Raw genomic sequence first — 20,076 nt, 5'->3', positions numbered from 1 at the left:
CGGGCGTGAAACAGCCAAAACCTGTCACAGCAGCTTCAAGTCTGAAACTCTTAAAAAGGTATCAGAATTCATAAAGTATTAAAACTCTTTAAGGTATTTTTTTCCTTTCTACCTCTCTCCTCTTTAATCTGTGTGTGAAGGTATTTTATGTCCTATGCTTCCTTCTCTGAAATGTACTTTAATCAAAGTGAACACTGCAGGTGAGGAAGCTGGAGAGAAACTGGAGGGATGAGAAACTTCTGAATGTGTTGCTGTTGGGGTGGATCAAAAAATGGCAGATGGGGGGGAAGTATTAAGGTTGTGCGGTGGTGAGGAGGTGTCATGTTGGAGGGTGCAAGCCCATACTGAAAAATAAGTACATTTGACATACACTTCAAAACAGATTCACAGATGGCTTTAAGAATATGCAAAAAAAAAAAGGTTTTTGAAATGATTCTTTGGGCGATGCCCCTATCCTATTTCTTTCTGAGAGTGAGATGAGAAGATTGATACAACTGTGATGTCTGAGAGGATACAGTTAGCTTAGCTTAGCAGAAAGACGAGATGCAAGCTCGCCTGGCTTTCTTCGAAAGTAAAGTGAAAGAAAGAGCATGTAACGTGTTAATTAAATAATAAAATTCACAAAATAATAAGTACATAGCTGGAGTCCAGGTATAGTTAGCTTAGCTCAGGTTAGAAAGACTGAAAGCAGGGGTGAAGCAAAGTGGAAAAAGGTACACAACAAACCGAAAACTGTTTGTGGTTTTTAACCTGCTACATGAACAAAAAAGGGAAATAAATATGTGTAGCACACTTTAAGCTGGTTCCAGCATGTTACTCTCATAAAACCACAATATTTTCAACATTTCTGTTGGTGGTTAGGTAAATGATATGCAACGTGTTACTTAGCTTTCATATAGAGGTGTCAGTAGATGTATTTTTCACAATGTACAGTGTAACCTTCTCATGCTAAGCTAGGCTAAACATGTTGGACTGCAGTTACAACACACTCATGAAATCAGTCTTCTCATCTCATTCTTGGAAAGAGAACATATTTGACAAAATATTGCACTATTCTTCAAGTATATTTTTACTGATTGTTGTCAAAATTCATATTTAGAAATATTTCTTTGTCCATTTTTTTTACACACCTTGAATCATACCCTTTAACTGTATGGAAAAAGACTTCATTTTCAGTATGGGAAGAAGCTGACAAGGCACAGTAAACAGCTCTGCGTCAGTCAATTGTCGAGAGAATCTCTCCCTCCACCTCTTTCCTTCATTACCTCCACCCTCCTGCTTCCTTCATCACTGTTTTTTTCTATGAGGAAGTCGAGAGCCACAGATGCAACAGAATGGAAAATGAAGTGGTACTATGGCCTTCAAAGCTCTTCCTCCGCCTCGCCCAAGTCTTTTTTATCTTTTACCCCAACAAGTGGTGAAACAGAAAACAAGAAGCATAAAAACTAGGAAACAAAAGCACCAGAGACCAAGCGGGTCTCATCTGGCCATGTTGATGAACTTTTTTTTTTTCTTCTTTTTTTACTCCATACAAAGTGATCCTCATTACTCTTTCCACATCACTAAAATCATCTTTACATGTCTTTATCAAAAGAACAAATGAGCAAGTGAATCGCAGTCAAACATCAATGCAGTGGTCCACATCCTCAGACTGCTTCAGTTATTAATTCAAATTGAACAGAAGAAAGAGAGAATGTGTTAATGAGTGCCTGTTCGCAAAAGTAACATCGCCTCAATTTCACCATTCATCAAGCATAAAGACAAATGCGAAATACCTTGAATGAAGGGGTACTGAAAGAATATAAAGAGCGCTGAGATCGCTTTGTGGAGGAACTGAAAAGCAGATGGATCAAAGATAATCTCTTGTTGCAGGGATGTTCTCCTCATGTGGGCGAATAAAGCTTTGGTCAGCCGTCCTGTATGTTGTTTTACCCTGTTTAGATCAGCGGTTCAAGTATTGAAGAACATACAGAACGTTTCATTCTGTCCAGACACATATCGATGCTGTCAGATAAAAACATGACATCTTAGGGTGAACCATGGGTTAATATCTAGAGATATGAATGTACTTTTTAAAGGGTTTCATGAAACATTGGAAATCTGTCAAGGGAAATGTACTTTTGCTAGACTTGTTTTCACTTGACAGCAACAATATGTGTTTGGTGGCATAAGGGTTGGTGCAGGTACATATTCCAAAAAACAAAAAACAAAACACTTAACACCAAGACAAAGTAAAAAGATGTTACAATGGAGATGGCAAGAAAGTAACAAATCAAAGTTAGCAAGTTTGTGTGTTTTTTTTTTAAATGTCGGCCATGTCGGAGGTCTTCAGTGTTTGAGTAATAACGCAAGGTTGATGTCACGGCGGTATTGTTCACTTATATGCGCATAGCTGGAAAAAGTCATTCCAATAATTAATCTTTCTGACTGATTTTTATGCTAGCATGTTAGCTAGCTACTGTAATCAGCTGATTTGCAGTTGCTAACATCAGCTAACAGCTAACAGGAGTCCGGTCCTTAGCAGTGGAACATGAAATGACAATTCAGATTATTTCAGTCTAATTTCTCATCAAAACTTCATTATTATTTTCCAGTTTTTAAAAGGTGCCGAGGCGTGAATTCACTCCAAATTTAGGGTGACTCACCGATCGCACCAGGTGCAACAGTCACAGTCTAATTTCATACTGTTAAACAGCTGTGGCTGAACAATTATCACTTGGGGTACGTCAGTTAGTGGTCTGTCTGCTCTTTTTTTAAGTGTTGCTCTCACATTTAGTCTGCTGTCTGCTGGTCTGGTGTTCATGTCATTGAACACAAATGAGAATGTGATTTTTATCATTCAAACATAGAAGTGCATGTGTATTAAAATTTTGAAATACTATATATGTACTGTTTTTTTCAGTTCAGCCTTGAAATATGTGGCTTTGCCATCAAAGAACCTGAAATTTCTTTGCACTAGCTCGCTGAACATCAGCATTTACTCCATTGTTTGAGGCCATGGATAGTGATAAAACGGGATGTGTTCAGGGATTATTGTGGGTGGGTTGTTACTGTGCTTAAAATAATGTTGGGGGTTTTCCTTTGGTCCATTGGATTGTACTGAAGAGCAGTGCTCCCTGCAATCACAATGATCCATCACCAAGACAGAAAAAGCCAAGAAAGTAAGACTGACTTGGAAATAACTACCACTTTCAGTTTCCTCTTCTCAAGCTGTAGCTCAAACAATCTTAGTATGGGCTTCTTGAACAACCGAAGTGATAACTCTGAAGATTAGAAGTAAACCTACCAGGCCTTTTACAGGGACCCTGGACTGCGAGATTCTCGATGGACCTGCAATGCTCTATGTTATCTGAACTGGACTGAAACAGAGGACTCTAGTGTGGCCCTTCGTCTCTTTCACCGGGAAAACAAATCAGAGGGAAGCACTGCTGAGAGGAAGAAGAGGAAGAGGAAGAAAATGGAAATGATTTTGAGGCATCTGTAACTGTTTCCTTTAAAGTCGTATTGTTCTAAAAGGTGCATCTGATGCATTTTAACCTGCTTTTGTTCTATTTGTTATAAAACAAACAGGAACATGAGTGATAAGTAGATGAGTTTTTTTTCTTGACCATCTGATGTGGTTGTTAATGTATCTGGTGGTCTACATTTCATAAGCTCTTACAGGATGGACGACCGCATATAGTATATATTACCCTGGTTTGTTTAACATCTTTTTTTTTCTGTATTTTATCATTAGCCGTGTACCCCTTTTTTACACTCACAAGAGAAAGGAATGTCTTGTTTATGAATGCATGTCTTTTTAAGCACTGCGAGTTAATGTGGAGCAGCACGTACTGGAGGGATTTTTTTTTTTTTTTTTAGTTTTTTTTTTTTTTTTTTACCCCTATAAAACCACAAAACGAAAAAAGAGAAAGGCCTTCAACTGGTACAAAAACACTTACATAAATCAAGCTACATTTCATTATCTTTTTCAGAAACCACATTCACATTTCAAAAAAGAAAACAAAAAAAATCGAACCTTTAGCTTTACCACCTTCACTGCAGACTAGAAAACAAGCCAAATATTAAACAATACTGTTTCACCTTCTGCACATCAAATCTGGCCTTCATTTTTAGATGGCACACCGTATCAATTTTTTCAGACAAGAGGGGGAAGTCTGGAAAACAAGATCGAGAAGCTGCGGAGCACGGTGTGCCGGGTGTTCAACTTAAACGACTGCCTTGTGCCTCTGTGGTTGTGTGCTACCACAACGTGAGGCCGGCTTCCACAGAAATGACTTCTGTCTTGTCTCAAGTCAGCTGACCGGGGCCTCGATGTATTTGGTTTCTCTAAAACAAACACAAAAAGCACTGTAGGTCGGGTTGGCTCATAGGCGACTTCCAGACTATCACTTGTCTTTTTTTTTTTTTTTTTTACTACTTTTAGAGCCAAACATGTAGCACACATCGGCCTCCAAGACTTCATGAAATATAGAAAGTGTTTGTAATATATATATACTTTTGCCATTTACCTATTTTTAAACTCTCACTTTCAGTCACTAAGTATGACAACAGTTTCATCATAGCACGTTTGGATCTAACGAAAAGAAGAAGTCTCTTTGCACTAAACAACATTCAAAGTAAAACATGGCACAGGACGACTTTTTCCTTGTGTTTTCATAATTTTTCATCTTGGAAATATCAAATCCTCTTCTCAAATCTTATCTTTTGTACATTACAATGGAAAAACATTTTTTTTTCAACTTTTCATCTGTTTTAAAAACAAAAGGTTTGTATTTATATATCTATATATATCTATATTCATATATCCTCTTCTCTCTTTTGATTTAGCTTTGTTGTGCAAATTCAGCAGTAACACAAGTGGCACAGCACTGGGGAGAGTAGGCAGTTTTGGGGGGTGAAATAAAACGCAATAACAAATCAAACGCAGGGTTATGAAACTGAAGTTGTCCTTTGTTAGACTACAGTGGAGTTCCTGTTGATAAGAGAGTTGGAGAGTCAGTACTGGAGGAAGAGTTTCCCTGCAAAGTTCCTTCCTCCTAGTTGCCCACCCTGCTGAAGTGTCTCTGAGCAACAGAGCGATCAACTCTGTGGCTGCTGCAATGTAGCTGTCCCTGACCTCCCTGTGGAGGACAGCGACAGAAAAGAGAAAATTCCTCACAGGGATCAAGTATCACGATAATATATCCTGGATTGTTACTGGCTCGCAGTCTGAACCGTGGACTTAGTTGTGTACCTTTCCTGTAGCTCTGTGTCCAGCTAGATGAGCTTTTGGTCACCACTGTGCAAGTACTGGTCCTGATTGTGACCAAAGTACCCAACTGCTTCTCTCGAAGGACTCTACATGTGATGAGGGCCTTGATGAAAATAAACGCTGTCCTCAGCTGAGGTCCATATCGTCTGAGGCTGAGGGTACGACTTGATTTGGTCGTTCGGGGTTGGGTTGGTGGCTCAGAAAGAGAGTGAGGAAAAAAAAAAAAAAAAAAACGAAACGAAAAAGCCAACCCGGCCGGCGGGGCCTTAGATCCAAACTCTGCTGTCTCTCCAGTGTGCTGCTGCTGCTGGGTGCTTGTGTCCTTGCAGTCTTTTTTTCCGCTGCTGTACGTTGTTGTTGTTTGTGAGGGCGGTAACGACAGACTTCATACGTCGAGGGGTCAAAATGTCACAAAGGTTGTCGGGGAAGGCGTGTTGGTTGGCCAGTTGTCCACTAGCCGAGGGCGTGTGATTGGCCGGTCCTCAGCTAGCCAGGGCCATGGTGTCGATGACCTGTTCCAGCTTGCCGCGGAGCCGCTGTCTGCGCGACTGCTCGTCCTTCTGTAACGCCGACAGGATCTAGACACAGAAAGATTACATCGTCACACCTTAATCAGTTCGCTAAAGGATGAAGCAAAGCACCCTGGGTGCTTCTACTACGCGCCTCTGCCCTAAATATTTTGGTGCTGTCTAGAAAGAGTGTTCTGGAGCTAATTCCAGTTTCGTTGTCAGTGATTACATTTTAAACTGATGCTGACAACATGTGACGGCCGGTGGATGTCTGTGATGGCATGTTAACGGCCACTGGAAGTGTGTACAGGAGTATGTGTGTGTTGGCGTCTTATTAAGTGTGACATGAACAAGGGGAGGGAGGAGCTGGTATAGCGCAAATAGACTGTATTTATGTGTGTGCATCATGTGCATCAGTGTGTGTGTTAAGCACGTCCATGTACATTTCATGCCTGTTTTTTGTGTGTGTACGTGGAAGGTCAGGGCATGTGTTAGAGGCGATGGGGACCATGCAGCTGCCTACATCTGGATAATAGGCTGTAATGAAGGGGAGCAGTTGGTTTGAATGGAGCCAGCTGCAAGCAACCAACGTAACTACTGTAATACTGCTGTGATGGAGGGATGGAGATGGAGGAAGGAGGGGAGTGGAAGAGCCCACATGAAAGCATGATAAAGTTGGGGAAAAAAAGAGGATGATGAGGACATATGGTTGTCCATCAGGAACCGGAGGAGGACACGAACCACTGTGATTTATGGGAGGGATGGAGAGGAGGACGGATAATAACTATCCACAAAGGAACGTACTCATCACACTGTTTGTACTCTACATACACACTTATCTGCTTTTCTTGGCCGGAGCCGTGACTTCCATGAGTCTTGTCGTCACTGTGAGGTTGTCAGGCAACCGGCTGAAGTCAGTGCTCCGGCCAAGAGAATCAAACAACAAACTCGTTTTTATGTGTTGGTTTTAAAAGGACTAGATAAGAACATGTTTACCTGTTCATCTAACTCTCAAGATGGCAGTGAAAGGAGGGTGTTACTGATTTTCTCATCTACCTCTCAGCAAGAAAGCAAATAAGTGTATTTCCCCAAACTACCAATCAAACTATTCCTCAAAGAGATGAAACACACGCTCCTGGTTCGTACAAATTATTGTACATTCAGGTCTTTGGGAGAAATCACATAAATTTAATGAAGCTCCATTAGCTACATAATGTGTTAAGCTCATGCCTTAATGTGCATCCTAATGGCGATGATACCTTGCAGCCTGTACCGATGTGGACTGGTTATCAGTGTAATTGAATTAAAATGACCTCTTGGTATTAGTCAGAACAAGTGAAGGGGGGAATGACACAGAACACCCTGCTCCCCAGTAATTACAAACACTCCTGTCGGCGGGAGCTCACCTCGTCTTTGTATTTGGTGATGTAGGAGTAGATCTCGTGCAGCGCAGACATACTGTTGAACTGGCTGAGGTGCAGGCGGGACTGCTCTGCCAGGTAGGCACTCATGTCCTGATCGCTGATGGCCGGCATGCGGGAGATATCAGAGTAATACCTAGAGGAGAGGTCGGGTCAGAGTTTGGCACATATTTGTATTCCATCCAGAACTTACAGGATTTATTTAGTTATTAAATGTTCTGAATGCAAACAGTAGCAGCTGTTGACCAGTCTTCCAACTGGGGGATTGATAGCTCCTGGTTCAGTATTTAGTTGATGTTTCAGTACCAAGCTCAAAGACAAATAGACATGTGAGAGGCATTGTTTCCAAACTGCAGAGGAACTTAAACCTAAAGACACTATATGGGTCATTTTCAATGGAGGCTGCCATGGTGGACACCATGTTTCTACAGTAGCACACAACAGCCAAACTAAACACTGGCTCTAGATAGTGCCTTTCACCCTTTTCACAGCCACCGTAGCGTCTTTACATGTCCAAGCGGAGGGTGAGGCAAGAGACATTCAGTTGACTGCTTCTACTACACTGGATTTAAGGCTTGTTTTTTAAAAAAAAGCCATCATAGCTTGACCTTCACGCTAGAAAGGAGAGAGTGATGAGAGGGTGTTGCAGTTAGCAATTAAAATGCTATACTCCACTCAATCACACACACACTTCACCTTAAACTTTGTCTTTTCCCAGATTTATATGTACTCGATTATTGTCTGGTGAGCTTTATTATTGATGCACCTCTAGTTTCGTTATCATCAAATAAAATCCATGAAGGGGCGAATATAGTGTGTCCAGTTCATTCATTCACTGGCTTTATTTAGCAGATCTTTACTCATAAATACTATTATTTTGAGGTCTTGGGCAGAAGGCACTGCAGTCTTTATTTCAATGGGAGGCTCAAAAGAAAGTATGAATAATTCTCATACAGTCCCTAATGATGACTGAGCACTTTTTGAGGTCCATTCTGTCAGAGCAACAACAACCTTCACTGTATCGACTCAGTGTTGTTCACTGCAGCCATGAACAACAACAAAAAAAAGTCCATTGAAAGTGAGGCAGCCAGAAAACACACAGAGTGAACAATGCAGTATATTAAGAATATATCCCAGTATTGAGCTGTACTGGGACCTGTTTGCAGAATCCATATCTCAACTATCTCAAGGTTTACTGCAGCAGGGCAGGCCGGGGTTGAGTGTGGGTTAGGAGGCATAATAGAAACAAGGTTTAACTGCAGCCAATTAACTATCACCTATAAATCCTTATCTCATACTGCCTCCAAATATCTCTGCAGGCCTCAGGACTTGAATTAAAGAAATGGACCCTGTATCAGGATAACTGTGTGCTCCTTTGTTTTTAGCTCCTGAGTGCTGCAGCAGCAGGAGAGAGGGAAGGCTGCAAAATGGATGTATAATTTGTTTTTTAACTAACAAAGTTTAATCAGAAAACATATACACTATTTCATTAGCATCAGCGTTATTCTCTGTTCTGTAAACATGGTATCTTGGCAATCTGGATGAAAATCCAGACTCTTTCATCATCCCTCACAACTTCAATACATGCTGCAGGAGGAGCTGCAATGCACAGTGCCAAACAAAGCTACTTAGAGTCTTTTTGGACTCTTCCCCAAAAGTGGAAACAGCGACTGTGGCAAGCGTCGGCGGAGCATAACTTATCTCGAGTTTAGTTAAACATTCTGGAGCTGAATAAAAGATGAAGGGTGAACTGGGGGACATTTTTCAGTGAGCCTCCGTTTGCAGAGAGATGGCAAACAGTCGCTGCAAAATCCGTCTTTCACCTATTTCTTTACATCGTTTGCTCCTTTACAGCTGAAGTGGATTTGAAGAATCAAAAGGGAAATGTTGAATTCACATGGCAAGTTCAAAATGTCACAGACACAGCTGGTGTTATCCGATACTTTCGTCACTATGTGTACACTGTATATCATATTTATAGGCCTGGAGACAGGTTGATGTAATTCTTTAAATGCTAGTACTACATACACCTCAGCCTGTTATGTTCTTATAATCATACAGTTTAATCTCAGCACTCTACATCATTTTTCTTTGAGGCCAAATTTGCAGTTCAGTCCAGCTTTCAACATCTCATATGGAACCTCTTCCAGTCTGTCTGGGTTCAGAATCGACTCACCTCTCCACCCAGTTCTTGTAGTTGGGGATGTCTTTAGCGTAGAGAAGCTTATTTGAAGGTGAGTCTTTTCCTAGTTTGTGCTCTGATGTCGAACAGGAGTCCATGAAGGTCTGGGCCACCACAGACAGACATGCGTCCGTGATGCTGTTCTTATGGATGTCAAAAACAAACTGGGGGTTCTTGATGACGTTCACCCAGAACCGCAGAGGAAGACTGGAGAGGAAAAACAGAATGGAAAGAAACATTTAACTATATATTATTAAATGTAACCTAGCAATGTCCTGCATTACCACACACTTTGTGTTAGCTGTCATTCAAGGTGATTAAGTGCTTTGCTTGGGTTGCTTATTTCACTAATGTTCATGTTGTACTTCATCTTTTTCACTTCTGTTTAGTGCACTGTGTGCATTACAGCTTGTTTTTCTCATGGTTTATATTCTCTTATCGTCTCTGTGTGAGTCTTGCTCAGTAGGTGTCATGGCCCTCAGCGGCAGCTGACCAGCAAAAAATGTAATTGGTCAGAACTTACAACAAAAAACTGTTAATGAAATAAAAGCAAATAAATAATTTATAGGCTGAATATTGCAATGCTAGTCTCAAGATGTTATTAAATCATCCAGTAAATTATGAGCAAGCGTCCCACGCAGAAACTATTTTAATTTTTCATGCATTTTGTAGACCTGGATTTATTGAATTAATTACTTTGATATGCTTGTTCACAAAATATTTACTTTCCACACATTTGTAGATGTATATAACATTATGACTGACGTTAATTTACAAGTTATTTACAATTTATCTGACACCCAATTACATTCTATCCATCAGTGTTTACCCAGCCCCAAGGAACACACTGATTTTTGTCGAGTAACCACAGTCATGTGACTCAGATAAACTTTTAACCAAACTATGAAAAACACATCCAAATCTTAGTCTACTGTATATATGATCACAAGTTGAACTACTGGGTCCAATATAGGACTGCAATGATGATGAATAAATGCTCATTAAATGAATATAGTGAAAAATAATAATATAGTGAAAAATGCCCATCATAATGCCCTAAAGCTTAAAGTGATGACATCTGTTATTTCAAACCAACATATTATTCTTCTCTACGAATTATATAACAAGGGTCAAAAGTAAAGATGTCTGAAGATCTCAATGTGTTGGAGGTGAAATTTTTAATGCCAGTGTCCAGCTCCCATTAAGCTGTAACAGCTTTTGTCAGTAGGAAAGAGAGTAACTCTTACCAGTTGCTCTTCCAGGTATGTCGTACGTCGTAGTCTGTGATGGAGTGTTTGTCGGCCTGCTCGTCCAGAAAGTCGAACATGTACTTGATGGCCAACGGCAGCGCGCTTCCTCTGTGCGCCGTGCTGAAGATGGTCTCAAACAGGTCATCCACAAACTTCTGTAATGTACCCTGAACAGAAGGACGAGGACAGAGAGAAAACAAGAGAACTTGTTGAAGAAGGACTTCAATGAATTTAATTTGATCTAATACTGGTTTGTTTTTATGCTGTTGTTGTGTTGTTTTTAATCTCAGAATTTGTTGTATTTATTTGCTGTTTTGGTTAGTTATTTGGTTACGACTGGGACAACTTCATTTCTGTTTTTTCTTTGTTGTCATAATGTGATGTAATGTTCAAAATAGCTGATGGCCTTTTGTGCGTAGTTTGCCACTGAGTTCCTTTGACATTTTAAAACAGGTGATATTGCCTTATTATTGTGAGTCATTTTGAGCTTTGTTTTTAGATGTGATGTAGATGTAGATTTGTTTTGCTTATATTGATTTTTGGTGTAGAGCATTTTCGTGATGCTAGTCATAATTAATCCACCCACCCTCACCTTAAACTAACACCCCCCAAAAACTTCAAATCTACCTGTTAATGTGAAGAGAAGTACATCTTTTGAACATTCAGAAAATAAAGACAATAAATAGAGTTTGACTGCGTTGTGTGACAGAATACAGTCTATCATTTCCTCCCACTTGTATTCACCGCGCCGGAATGGGCTATAAGTGTGTACATTTGTAGTATAAATAGCCCCACTGAGAATAGCAGCGATAACTCTGTGACTGTGACAGAATCATAAACAGGAACCACGGCTCTTGGATTTGGATGGCACGTTCCTCCAATGACAATGCTCCAAAATAATTACATCAAATGTAGCTAAATGAATTTCCCTAACAACACATTTGTTTCCCAGACGTTTCCATCTGGCAGAATCTATTACAATGTAAATGTTTGGGGATCGTATTTAGTCAGCCGGTGTGAAAAGGAACAGGAGTGAATTCTGTCCCAGTCGCGGATCAAAGTACTGAGGTCTGCATAGACAAGACACCCAAGCACACACACAGAAAGACAGCTATGGAGAGACAAGGATAAGATGAGCTTCTCAATTGCATTAGTCTGTCTCCTATCACATCCTGTATGTGCATCCCTGCCCTCTGCACCACAAATTCACCTTTTATTAATCTACTTTTCCTTATTACCAGTGAAAATTAAAATGCTCCCATGGAACAATTGCCTATCGTTATATGCCCTATCCAAAATTATCCATGTATGTGCTTGAGCATACATGGATCCTTTCTGATCAGCAATCAAGAATCTATAGTCCAGTATGTACTATTACAACCCATCTCTCCCACAACATGCCTGTGGTCATGCGCATAATACGTGCTCCACTTATTTTGTATTTTTTTAAGTTTATGCATGTTCAGGTAACTTCACTAAAGAAAAATCAATCTTTAAACCCATATAAAACTTTCCTATCCAGAGTTTGTTGTGTATACTTTTGTCCCTAAATCTCAGATGTCCTCTTGCAAACTAAATTTGTATGGTTTCAAGAGTTAGTCAAGGTCATTCCACTCAACTTAACTCCTGTCATTGATAGGGCAACCAGTCACCATGAAGAGAAGCTTCATTGTCTTTCTATTGGCGTACCACAAGGATTAGTACTTGGTCCTCTTCCCTTCTCAGTATACACCATCATCCTTGGTCTGGTTATCTGCTCACATAGTTTTGTTACCATTTCTGGTACGCTGATACGCAGCTCTATCTGTCCATGCTTTCAGAGGACCCCACTGTCTTGGCGTGGATCTCAAATTTGGGAGTTGTGATTTTACCAACTAACTTTAGCATTCGTCACTTGGTCATCTTCATTCTTCATTCCGCACTAAAAAACCACAAAAAGATCTTATCTGACTGAATATGGTGCTCAACTACTTGAAAAAGCATCTTTCTCCTTGAATAAGCACAGGTTATCATTCCTTGACTCTTGTTAACGCCCCTTTGGCAGAGCTGCCAGCGTACAGGGTAAAACCTCTCCAAAATGTGCCAACATGTCTGGTCTTCAACGAGCCGAAAACAGCTTGTGTCACTCTACTTTCCCTCACCCTTCTCCGGCTCCCTCTTGCTATATTCACATCACTAATACAAAGTGGCCACTTATCTGAACTCCCTCATTCAAGGTTTATTAGCCGTCTCATTCACCATGATCTGCAAATGCACCACAACTAGTCCTACAATCACTGTGAGGCAAACTCTCCTCCTGCATGCTACTTTGTTGATGAGCTACCAAACTCATTTCAAGGGTACTCTTCCGAAAGTACCTACTCACCTGGCATAGTCTCTCTTTCTACCTCTCTGTCAAGAAAAAAAAAACCTTTCTAATTTGCTCGACACTCTGCTATGAGTTACTTTATGCACCTGCAACCTTGTAGCACTCTTGTCAGGTGAAATTTGGAGCTGACACTTGACTGGAAGTTGTAGCCTTGTAGGAACTTGGCCGTTACTTGATCTACAGTACCTCATTTGTACACCACTTTGAACAAAGGTGTCAAATGAATAACTGTAAATGTAAAATGTATATACATTAACCTGATCTAGCAATGCTTTGAATCTTGATGATGTGATTTAATACATTTTAAGACTCCTCAATGACCTCTGTAGTTCCCTCTACCATTAAATAGGTGAGGTGGATCAGTCTGTTTTAAAGAGCTGATAATGCTGAAAAGATTCCATTAGTCTGAGTTTCAGTGGAGAGTTTTACGACCCCCCCAACATTTCTAAGTGCTGTTTGAGAGGTTTTTCCACCCTGACTGGAATCACCTGTTAAAACACTTGTGTGTAGTTTACCCCTCTGTGACTTACTTTTGTAGCGAGCAGCCTGGTCAGATAGATCTCAGAGACCATCTTGCTGCCTCGGTCACCCTCCCTCTGGTCCGAGTGGTCGTGGTTCTTCACAAGATGCCACAATTTGGTTCCACTCTCCAGGTCGGGGGTGATCATGGGTGTTCGGGATCGTAGGCTGTCTGGACTACTGGCTGTCCTCAGCATACTCTCTATAGGCAGAAACACAGAAGCAGAATTATTTTTAGAGAACTATGTCAGCTTGGGTTAGAGACCTTGAGATTCAGGCAACAAAAAATGGCTCAATTCCCTTACTAGATCCCATTTTTAGGTTTTCAGAAGCCAGCAAGTATTGCAGCCTATTATTCTTTTCCTTCATAGAGGTTGTACTGAACTAAAAACATGTAGATTCTCATTACCTATACTTATAGGTAAGTCAGCTAAAAAAAAACGATGATCACCCTTAACTCAGTGTATTTCTTTAGTTTTTTGTCTCTTTTTTACAGACTGTGACTCACACTCGCCCTCCCCTTTCCGCTATCATCTCTGTCTGTTTCATTATTCATGGCGTGAGTTGTCAAAGTTGATTAGAGCGAAACAAGGAGATGCATATCTACGACTGTTCCATTTAGGATGAAGAGGGGGGAGAAAGCAACCAGGGAGGTGAGGTGCACATGAGGTAGAGGACTGTCTGCTGAGTAGCTGTTACTTCTGGGGAAGAAGGATGGATAGAAGAAGTGGAGGGACAAAAGAGAGAGTTGCTGATGCATGTTGCAATCCCTTTATGTTTGGTGAATGGAAGGAGAGGAGGGATGACAGGAAAAGGGGGTGGGTGGGCTAAATGGACAGAGAGACAAAAAGGTCAGGAGAGAGACAGGTGAAATGGAGAGTAATGGGAGAGCACGGGATAGAAAAGTGACAGAGGCTGAGTGGGGTGCTGTCTAGTGCTGTTGTTGCTTTTGCCGGCAGGGTGTTGAGTGGCTTTGAATCCAAGCCCATCATGGCCACTGGTGGCCAACATTTACCTGTGTTTAAAAACACACCCTCCTACACACACACATCCATGCATAAGCTCACACCCACACGTTCACAATTAAAGCATAAAGCAAAGACGAACACACATTTTTTAAATGTACTCGCTGTGGAGCAAAATAGCTGCAGCTGTGTATTTTAGCAGGGTAAGTTGATCCATAAAAAGGAAACCTTTGATTTCAGAAATGTAATTTCTCCAACTACATTCTCTCTGCCCTTATCCAATAGAGCGTAGGTGTTTGTGTGATACATTGATTTACTGGTTTCCATTCTTATTTGAGTAGACGCCTCCAAACAGATTGTCTTTAGAATTGAAGGTATTTATTTGGTAAATAGGACTTGGAGGGCCTGTAATTAATATTTCAACACTTACAATGAATAATTTGACAGTTCGTGGCTGCTTGAATTGACAGAGAATTATCATTTAACTCTGTGGCTATCCTCAGTTCCACAGAGCTTTTCAGTGTCTTTCAGCTCGTTGTTTTGGCCGGCAGGTACCTAGGAATCTATTGGAACCTTCATATTCAAAAGATCAGACATGTGGAACATTTAGCCACTACAGAGCCAGATTTCTGAGATTCTTCTGTGGAGTATGTGGAGAGCAAAGCAGAGCTAGAAACAGTGCCACGTGGATACTAATGTTGCTCCATATGCTGTATCTGTGCAAATGGGCTACTAATACACCTTTCTATATCATAATTTGTCACTGTTGTATTTACAGTTCACAGCCCACTGCCCCAAGTGGGCAAAACAAATATTAAAAGTTACTGCAGACTTAATTTAAGTCCATACTTTGTGTAGAGTGGTGAAAATAGTCACCTTACACAAACACTGTCATTGTCCTGACATCTCTGTTAAGTCAAATATAAAACATAGAGTATAATCCATTTTGCTGAGGACTGCAACTTTGCTATTTGATGACTGGGTTAGAGCAAAAGACAGAGGTCTCTATTATTTTCAGGTATCATAATTTTCTTCAGATTATGCCTTCACTGGATAAAAATGTATGGTTAAAGCACGTAACTTGACCGCTCTCTCCTTATGTTTCCTGTCTATCTCTGGAGTGTCATCTGTTAAATACAAGCAGAAAATGCCAACACCCACCAAAAAAGTGTTATATCTGTTTGTTATAGTACACACACAAACAGAAAAAGATCATTCTAACTTACATTTCTTAGAAAAATCCACACTGCTGCTATGCAGCTGTGCATATCTGATACTTTATATCAGAGTGTCCAGTTTTTTATAATACAGTCATTTATCTTCTCAATAGTTGAGAATTTTCCAGTGAAGTAAACCATACTGACGCCGGCCCTTCCATCTAATCGCTGACTGCCAGGTGTCTTTTCTCTCTCGGTCAGCTGGGATCGAGGTGTCTACTTTAATGCCTGTCATTTACGGACTGCTTGGAAATAGCCGTGGAATGGCCTTGGCCTGTGCTGATAGCAATGGATAAAAAGGATTGCCATTCACTTGGAGAGAGGTGAAAAAAAAACAAAAAAAACAATGGAGTCCAATCATGGCCACAATAAACAAAAAGAAAGAGCGACTGAAAGAGGTGGATGTTGTGAGTGTGTGTGTGTGTGTGTGTGTGTGTGTTGGACGGAGTTAGAGAGAGGAGGAATCACTGACAGCATGTTTTAAATAGGATCAAGTCAAGAGGAGAATTGGAATTGTACCGTATCTGCTGAGGCTCTTGGTGAAGGTGGAGGAGTTGGAGATGTTATAAGCAGAGTTCTGCTTTGGCACCAGGGCAATCACTGATCCATCTGTTACCTGCACATCAAAACACACACCAAAACACACTCAGTGTATGAATCCGGCTTAGCTGTTGACTCTTGCTTGTACCTGATGTGCACACATGTACCTGATAGTGAGCCAGTGTGTTGAGTCTTTTCCAGTCGTTGTCGATCTTAGTTGTGACGTCTTCGTCCTGCAGGATAATTCTGGCCATCCGACCTTGACGCCATTCTTCAGGAAGAGAGAACAGAGGTTCAGACTGGATAATTCAAGGGCTCTGTGCTGTGTATGTGTTTCATTTGCTCTTTGAAACACCTTGCAGTGAAGTCAGATATCATTTCACTGGTTCGAAAAGCTAATATTTCTGAGCATAACTTGCTATATTTCTTGTATTTTTTATGCTACGCACGAGTTGTCAGTGTCTTTTAGGTCCCGAGTACCATTTTTAGTTAGGCTTTAAGGTTCAGTGAGAATTACGCATGAATATTCAAAGCTTTGAAGGGAGCCCAATGACACAAGATATCATATTTTCCTCAAATGTGCAGTCACTATTTACTTGTATACTTTGCTTTTATTGTAATTGTGAGTTTAATGAGACAAGAACAACCCAGCTCACTGTTTATGCCAACTTTGTTATCAAGTCAAATTGATCACCCATGAAACAATAAAAAATATTAAAGTCAGTGTGGAAGTATTTATAGAATCTTAATCAAATAATATAATTACAGTCTAACAAAATACGAAATGAAAGCAAAATAAATAAAAAAAGTTTCATCAACTCGCTCTCGACTTTTTGGAGGACGTTTGACTTCTTTCGACATATTGTAGCCTAGTTGGAAGCCTGTCACAAGGTCATAGTGTCCCAGTTTCTGTGCCGGTGACGTTAGAGGAGAGCTGTGACGCACAAAACTACCACTAAGGTTGATGCATGATGAATAATGTTACTATTTCTCATTTCATGGGCTATTTTGGATTTTTTGGGGTAATTATGATGAAAAACAGCATTTGAATACTGATTTAGGACGTTGATTAGAGGTCATGTAAGTTCACCTCTGGATTAGCATCTTGACTGAATAGTTGAATGTGTGTAGGGTGTGTGTTCAAGTTAAAACAAGGCGGAGTGTGCTGAGCTTTCTTACCTACTGTAATTACACTTGTGCACATGCCTCACACAGTTAGAACATGAAGTCTTGTATGTCTTACCGAGGTCCATATCAGACGCCTTGGGTCTCTGTGAATAGGGGCTGCCCTTGTACACAGCATCGAGCAGCTTCTCTTTGACCTGAGTGATCGTGTCACAGTTGAGACACTTGACCGTCACCTCTGCGGTGTTCTCGTTCTCTGGGTTTACACAGTGCAATGTCTGTCAGAAAAACACACAGAAACAAGTAACAAGTGAAAATGGGAACAGACAAAAGAAATCAGGCTTAAGTAGAGAGTGTGACAACGCTGCCAACTAGTGAGATGTTTGGATGATTGTTTAGGTGCATTTGAATGTACCCGACAGCATTTTCACACCTAGTTTGTTTGCAGCAGCTGTTTTAAAACCTGGACATTTTCCTAGTTCATTCAGTCTGTTTGGGGCCTTAATAACTCAGCATTTGCACTTACGCACAAAACAACTGTAGCAGGTCCTGCGGGCAAGTATGTTTGTCTGCATGTTTCCAAACCTGAAGTGTTTTGTTTGGAGAGAGAATGTGATTAACGCTGGGCTAGTAGTTGGGTCGGTTCACGGCCAGATCACGTTCTCCCTCCAAACACAACCTGCAGCTCCGTGTTTACCCTGGAAGAAATCCTCACCCGCAGCAGCACACTCCTGATGGTGGCCACCGCTGATTAGTTTGAGCTTGCATAATTTTTTTTTGTCACTGTTGAATGTGACTGAAGCTTAACAAGCCGTTGAGTGATTCAGACCAAAACAGACAAGCCTCAAGACACGAGAAGTTTACTGACCAGTGTTTTGTAGTCAATCTGCTGCCTGATGAGCTTGTCCTCGCTGAGGGAGTAGCGGGCTTCTCCTGTGATGGCGTCTATGGGTCCCTTCTCCATCTGCTGCTTGATGGCACAGTAAAGCATGAACAGAGGCTCCCCGGCACACTCCTGGTGAGGGAGAAGACGGAAAGAAGAGGAGTTGCCAACAGTTCAGCCAAAGAGTGATTCTCTATTCTCGGAGTCTTTCATTTGAATAATTGTTAGAGGCCTGAAGAGGGGAAACTGTCCAGTAATTCACGAAGAAAAGCAAAGATTAGAGGAAATCCTGAAAAAAAAAGCAATTTAGACTTTTTTTCTCTCTCCTACTTTCCCATGAATCATTTCACACTTTGTTTTGGTTCTGGCTTTCTGTGTCGGAGGTAATTGTGTTAAAATGCAGTATACCTATCCATGTAACTACAGTTCATATGTATTATTGTGTCAGCTATTTTAGGCTGTTGCAAATTAGTGTCACAGATGTCTCCACAATTGTATATGAACCCATAGTGTCGTTAAATAAGGTCACATAACTGTCCCTGTGTCTAGAAAGGAAGTTGGAATATTGGCTGAATAGAAAACATTTTAGGAACTGCAAGTGTGCATTTATCCTGCATGAATTTTATATATGAACTGATGCATTTATCCTACAAGAGGAAGGCTGAACAATGACTGAATTAAGACTAGATTATTGATGTTAAAAGATACCATATAATATAACGGGCTGCTTCAGTCATGTCACTGAACTCTAGCAAAACATTACAAGTCAGGAAAATAAACAGGAGGCTGTGGTAAAACCGTGTGAAGCCAAACATGCAGAGAGCTCAACACAACACGTGTGAAATGTTTCTCTCACTCAGTATATAGTCTGTCACCCTCCTTACGTGTCACTAAAACAGATTTTACATTTTTTCTTCCCAGATGTTACATTTTTGGCTTCTCTGCAGCAGTGGCAGTCAGTTCAGTGATTCACGTGTCACAGCTTTCTGTACTAATTTCCATTCCCTCTCATATTTTGTGTCTCAACCTAAAATACATGCTGCGTGAGACAAACTGTGTTCCTCCATTTTACCAGCACTAAACCTCAGCGTGGTCCTTTAGTGGATAAGGACAAATCAAATGTGACTGTTTAGCACCTGAAAAGGTCCACAAACTCTTCTCAAATAGCCCCATCTGTGTGTAGTGGCAGACTTTTGCCACTTTACTGTAGTTAAACTGTTGATGACATTCTTTTGACTAACTCCAGCTGTTTCTCAGGCCATATGTGAGCTGTGTGTTAAAAGAACAAAAGCACAGAGTTTTCTAATGTTGATTTTGGGCCCAAAAGTTTGCAGATTTCCATTCTAATAAAACACAACAGTATCTAGATGAGTTTTAGAAATCAGATGTTAAAATCTTCTGGATATGACAAGTGGGCGAATCAACCTTAAGTGATCTCTTTCTTCCTCTTCTGGTCTAGCGTTATTGAAATCTTTTCAGTCCTCTCCTATTCTTTTACATTTCAGAGCTTATGCGACCAGACACAGATGTTATAAATATGTTTCCCACTCTCTCCTCCATCAAAGGCACTTGCCAATCAATAGCGTCCTTACTCATCACTTGGGCTCAAGGAAAACACTCGCGACTGAAGTAGCAGCAGTTTAGAGGGGAGAGAGAGGACACATCGCGGCCGATACTCATCCCTACGAGAGCTTAATGATCAACTGCGTGGTGCTCAGTGAGATACTTCAGTGTGTGTGTGTGTGTGTGTGTATGTGCGTGTCTGTTGGAGATGCATGAGGTCCAGGTGAGAACAGTGGAAAGTACTAATTTATCTGTCTCACCTTCACACACACTTTACAAG

The 20,076-nt window shown here is 40.8% G+C and overlaps 1 protein-coding gene across 2 annotated transcripts in view; it reads right to left on the bottom strand.

The window, feature by feature from the left end:
* Positions 1-2,307: 2,307 nt before the first annotated feature.
* LOC104919270 (plexin-A1) overlaps positions 2,308-20,076 on the bottom strand; it is a 255,711-nt gene continuing 237,942 nt past the window's right edge. For both annotated transcript variants that reach the window (XM_019272556.2, XM_010731243.3), the window contains exons 25-33: positions 18,219-18,365; positions 17,469-17,628; positions 16,393-16,496; positions 16,205-16,301; positions 13,515-13,705; positions 10,614-10,783; positions 9,361-9,573; positions 7,170-7,320; positions 2,308-5,832 (exon numbers count right to left, since the gene is read on the bottom strand). In XM_019272556.2, the coding sequence (XP_019128101.1) occupies positions 5,737-5,832; positions 7,170-7,320; positions 9,361-9,573; positions 10,614-10,783; positions 13,515-13,705; positions 16,205-16,301; positions 16,393-16,496; positions 17,469-17,628; positions 18,219-18,365 (1,329 nt within the window). In that variant the 3' untranslated portion in view covers positions 2,308-5,736. The remainder of the gene's footprint in view (positions 5,833-7,169; positions 7,321-9,360; positions 9,574-10,613; positions 10,784-13,514; positions 13,706-16,204; positions 16,302-16,392; positions 16,497-17,468; positions 17,629-18,218; positions 18,366-20,076) is intronic.

This window comes from Larimichthys crocea, chromosome XV, assembly GCF_000972845.2.
Source record: "Larimichthys crocea isolate SSNF chromosome XV, L_crocea_2.0, whole genome shotgun sequence".
In the NCBI taxonomy this organism is placed as follows: Eukaryota; Metazoa; Chordata; class Actinopteri; family Sciaenidae; genus Larimichthys; species Larimichthys crocea.
This window is presented reverse-complemented; position numbering and strand designations above follow the sequence as displayed.